This window comes from Armigeres subalbatus, chromosome 1 (assembly GCF_024139115.2).
Source record: "Armigeres subalbatus isolate Guangzhou_Male chromosome 1, GZ_Asu_2, whole genome shotgun sequence".
Lineage (NCBI taxonomy): Eukaryota > Metazoa > Arthropoda > Insecta > Diptera > Culicidae > Armigeres > Armigeres subalbatus.
The window spans coordinates 91,440,572-91,444,230 of NC_085139.1; the positions used below are offsets into that span (position 1 = coordinate 91,440,572).

A 3,659-nucleotide genomic window follows, 5' to 3' on the forward strand; every position below is an offset into this window, starting at 1 on the left:
ATCAAACCAATTAACAACTTTTGTGATTAATTTCAATTCATTCATTACTAATAATATGTTTATTATTCTTAAGCGACACATCAGATTATTTTATTTATTTCATTCGTAACATTATCTTTATTCTACACTACTTGGCCACGATGAGGGTGATTACTCCGATGGAAGTGGTGACTTCTGCCAGATGATCTTGAGCTGCAGACTTGGCAGTAGGCGATAATAGACGTTGTTCCTCAGTGCGATAGCCACACCTCCTCCCCTGGAGTTAGATCGTTCGAGTCTCATCACACGGAGGTCCGGAAAATATACACTCACCTCGGGCTTCAGGTGCGTTTCCGTGATGAAGGCCACGTCGATCTCTCTCTCGTCGAGGAAACCAGCCAGCTCAATTATTTTGCTCTTAAGCATGAGCAAGCGTTCCAATTGACCAGACCCACCCTAGCAGCCATTTTCAATGACGAACATGCCCAGGATGAAGATCTGGTCGAAGCGTGTTTTGCACCCGCGTAGTGTCGTTTCCAGTTGGGTAAAAAACGGAACTAGTTGCTCCGATATGTAGTACGGTGGGTCGCCTTCGGCCGGAAGGGGCTCCTTGTCCTGACGACCCAGCGGGAGGAAGGAGGAAGGGAGGAGGGAGGTGGGTACTGCGTGACGTCGGGGTGTACTGGTCGATATCGCTCCCAGTCAACGACGGTGTAATTTATAACGCCTACCAGCTTCAGGTCCTTCCACGTGGTGGAGCCGTGTTCCAGGTGGACCAGGTAAAGCTGGTCGCAATATCTCCTCGTCTTGTCGTGACGAGCGATTTTGTGCAAGGCAACTGGCTTCAGGTTGCAGTTTCCGCATTTCAAAAAATGCGCGAGCAAAAGGCACGTCCGTACGCGCTGCTCTCACGAACTGGAATGCGTGCTCCGCTCGTGTGTGTGTGCGCATGACTTTTATGTGGACTCAGTTGAAGATTTTTATACTTAGTACAACCCACAAAAGCAACTAAAGCCTTTAACTCGTATGATCAAAAGTACTGTAAATTAATATTTGTCTTTATTTAAGACGATTTATACTATTATACTATTCCTCCTTCCAATCAAAAAGCTATTGGCGAGAAAATAGATCGTTTTCCAAAAAGTTTCACTAACAACTCACTTTAACTAAAAACCAACTTATGCTGGAAAATCACGCCAAAAGCTTTCATCAGCGACCATAAAAAACGGAAAAATTGTTAATTTTTTTTCTTTTCTCCTCGTCACCACTGAAATAACTAGCACCTTTGCTAAAATGGATTTTCTTTTAAAGAAATAAATACACGTCTGAGTTCGTGGTCAATCAAACAAATTCTGATTTTATTATCATCATCGCTCAAGCACAATACTCTCTAGCTATAACAATATGCTGAGAACCCTTCTGGATGGGTTCCGTCAATTTTCCGAACAGTAATCTTTCGCTTAGTCATTATACACATACAGGTTAGAGTTACACACCGATCTCCCTCGTTACCTTCAATCAGAAGTTTCCTTGAGATAACCATCTGACGATGCCTTCCATTGCTGCACAGCTTCAACAAAACTTTCTGCATTGCTCAGCAATGTTCTAAATCCATCCCTAAGACGTACCATTCCACCTGCCGTACTCTTATTCCACCTCCACAGTATCAATCCTACCTGCCTAGAACTCAGGTCATTCTCCAAACTTGCCACATTTTTCACCACCGTCGTGTCCACGAAATTGACTCTGCTTCCATCCAGAACGACCAGATCCACTTCATTTTCGTAGGTTTTTACTACAGCCTGCAAGACTCGATCCCTCAGGTACTCTGCCGAGGAGAACGTCAAGTCGATGGCTGGCCTTATCAGAAGTACTCGGATATCTTCAACCAGTGAAAAGGCGATATCAATCTCAGGGGCTGACACCAGGTATAGCAAAACGCAGCTGTTGATCGCGATTCCGATGAGGATGCCCAAATCAAGTCCCAGGAACACGCCAGCAATCACCGTTGCAATAAACGGGACCATGTCTATTTTTTTAACGCGCCAGATTTCCGCCATCCCTCGGTAGTCCACCATGAAGATCATGGCCGAGATCACAACCGAAGCGAGTGTGGTTTTGGGGATGTAGTAAAATGCGTCCGCCAAGACGGCCAAAGACAGCATTAGCAGAGCGGCTGTTACGGCACATCCGAGGGATGTTTTCACTCCACTACTATTGTTAATGGCGGTTCGAGTGAAGGAGCCTGCTACGGGAAGTGGTGAAAAAAATGCCACGGCTAAGTTGCACATACCCAGTGCGAACATTTCCTGCGTAGCGTCGATCATTTTGTCCTTGGAAAAGGCTTTCCCGATGGAAATGATCTCCAAGGTTGACACCAATGGAATTGTGATGATCGACGTTCCCATTACGGAGATCATGTCGGAGAAGGAGTAGTAGGTTCCGTTGTTTGTTATGGAGAACGGTGGGACACGGAACGGTGGAAGTCCAGATTCCACATGGCCGGTCAGAACGAATGGTTGTGTGCCGCTACGGGAGAATCCATAGGCTAGGCACGCGCCGATTATCACGATCATGGCGTTGCGCAACAACGCAAGGTACTTGAAAAACGTTTTCCAGTGTCCCTTACCGCAGTCTTTTGTTAGCTGAAAAATAAAAGTATTTTAAGTGAAGTTTACGCTAAAACAAATTTCCGACCTACTCGAAGAATAACAAGAAACGCGATTGACGAAAATCCCAACAAGGCATCCCACAGCCGAGTTTGGCCAATGTTCAGAACCACATTCTCCCATGCGTCGATAAAGTCGCTACTTTTTCCTGGACTGCTAATCCCAAGAAGCGACCTTAGCTGTGAGGTACCGATGGTCAAACAGGCAGCCGTTATGAATCCTGTAATAACCGGCATCGAAATGAATCGAACCAAAAATCCCAAATGAAACAGGCCGAACAAAAACGTCACTCCGCCGGCCAGCAATGTCAGCAGTGCTGCACCATACCCTAGTTTCGCGACGATTCCTTGAACCATGATCGCCATGATCGATGTGGGCGCCACTGTAACATCCTTTACGCTTCCGAATAGAAAGTACATGAAACATCCTATCAGGTTGGAGTAGATGCCATCCTGCGGTTGTAGATTGGCCAAGATTCCATAGGCTATGCTCTGAGGTATGGCTGTCAACGTTACCGTTATTCCGGCAATTATGTCGGACAGTAAGTAGTTCAGTGGATATTTGGGTAACCACTCGAGTACGTGGATACGTCTTCGCAGGCTCTTGGTGGTACAAATCGATCGAATATGTGGAGCAACTGCCGAATAAACGTTCGGTAGACGTTCCTTGAAGTCGGTTTCAGTTCCATCTGCGAGAGATAGCGACATCATTACTTTAAATTCCATTCGCACCACAACAACTAGTCATATACAAACCACTATGATTATGATTGCCTCCTAATTCGCTATTTGAATTCATCGTCGCACAGCTGGTATCAACTCGTTTTCAATTTCACCGTACCCGGACAAATTACACCGTAACGTAAACTATATTGTAAGTAGCCTGCTAGAGCTGATAACGCCAGACCCAACAATGTTGCTAATGAAGGCACGCTTTGGTTGACCCAGGCCCAAAAGTGGCATCTGAGATGGGAGGGTAACCGCCGGTTGATTCGAGTGTTACATTCAGACT

General features: G+C 45.8%; 1 protein-coding gene across 1 annotated transcript; it reads right to left on the reverse strand.

Annotated features, from left to right (window-relative positions):
- Window positions 1-1,309: 1,309 nt before the first annotated feature.
- Window positions 1,310-3,659, reverse strand: LOC134222681 (sodium-independent sulfate anion transporter-like). The gene is made up of 3 exons (XM_062701860.1): window positions 3,404-3,659; window positions 2,681-3,336; window positions 1,310-2,624 (listed from the first exon to the last, which is right to left on the reverse strand). The coding sequence occupies exons 1-3, from the start codon at window positions 3,444-3,446 to the stop codon at window positions 1,494-1,496; spliced, it is 1,830 nt and encodes a 609-aa protein (XP_062557844.1). The 5' UTR covers window positions 3,447-3,659; the 3' UTR covers window positions 1,310-1,493.

Coding starts and splice junctions, on each gene's coding strand:
- LOC134222681 (XM_062701860.1), bottom strand. CDS start 3,446: ATGAATTCAAATAGCGAATTAGGAGGCAATCATAATCATAGTG. Junction 3,337..3,403: donor AGGCAATCATAATCATAGTG/GTTTGTATATGA, acceptor TATCTCTCGCAG/ATGGAACTGAAACCGACTTC. Junction 2,625..2,680: donor CGTTTCTTGTTATTCTTCGA/GTAGGTCGGAAA, acceptor TTTATTTTTCAG/CTAACAAAAGACTGCGGTAA.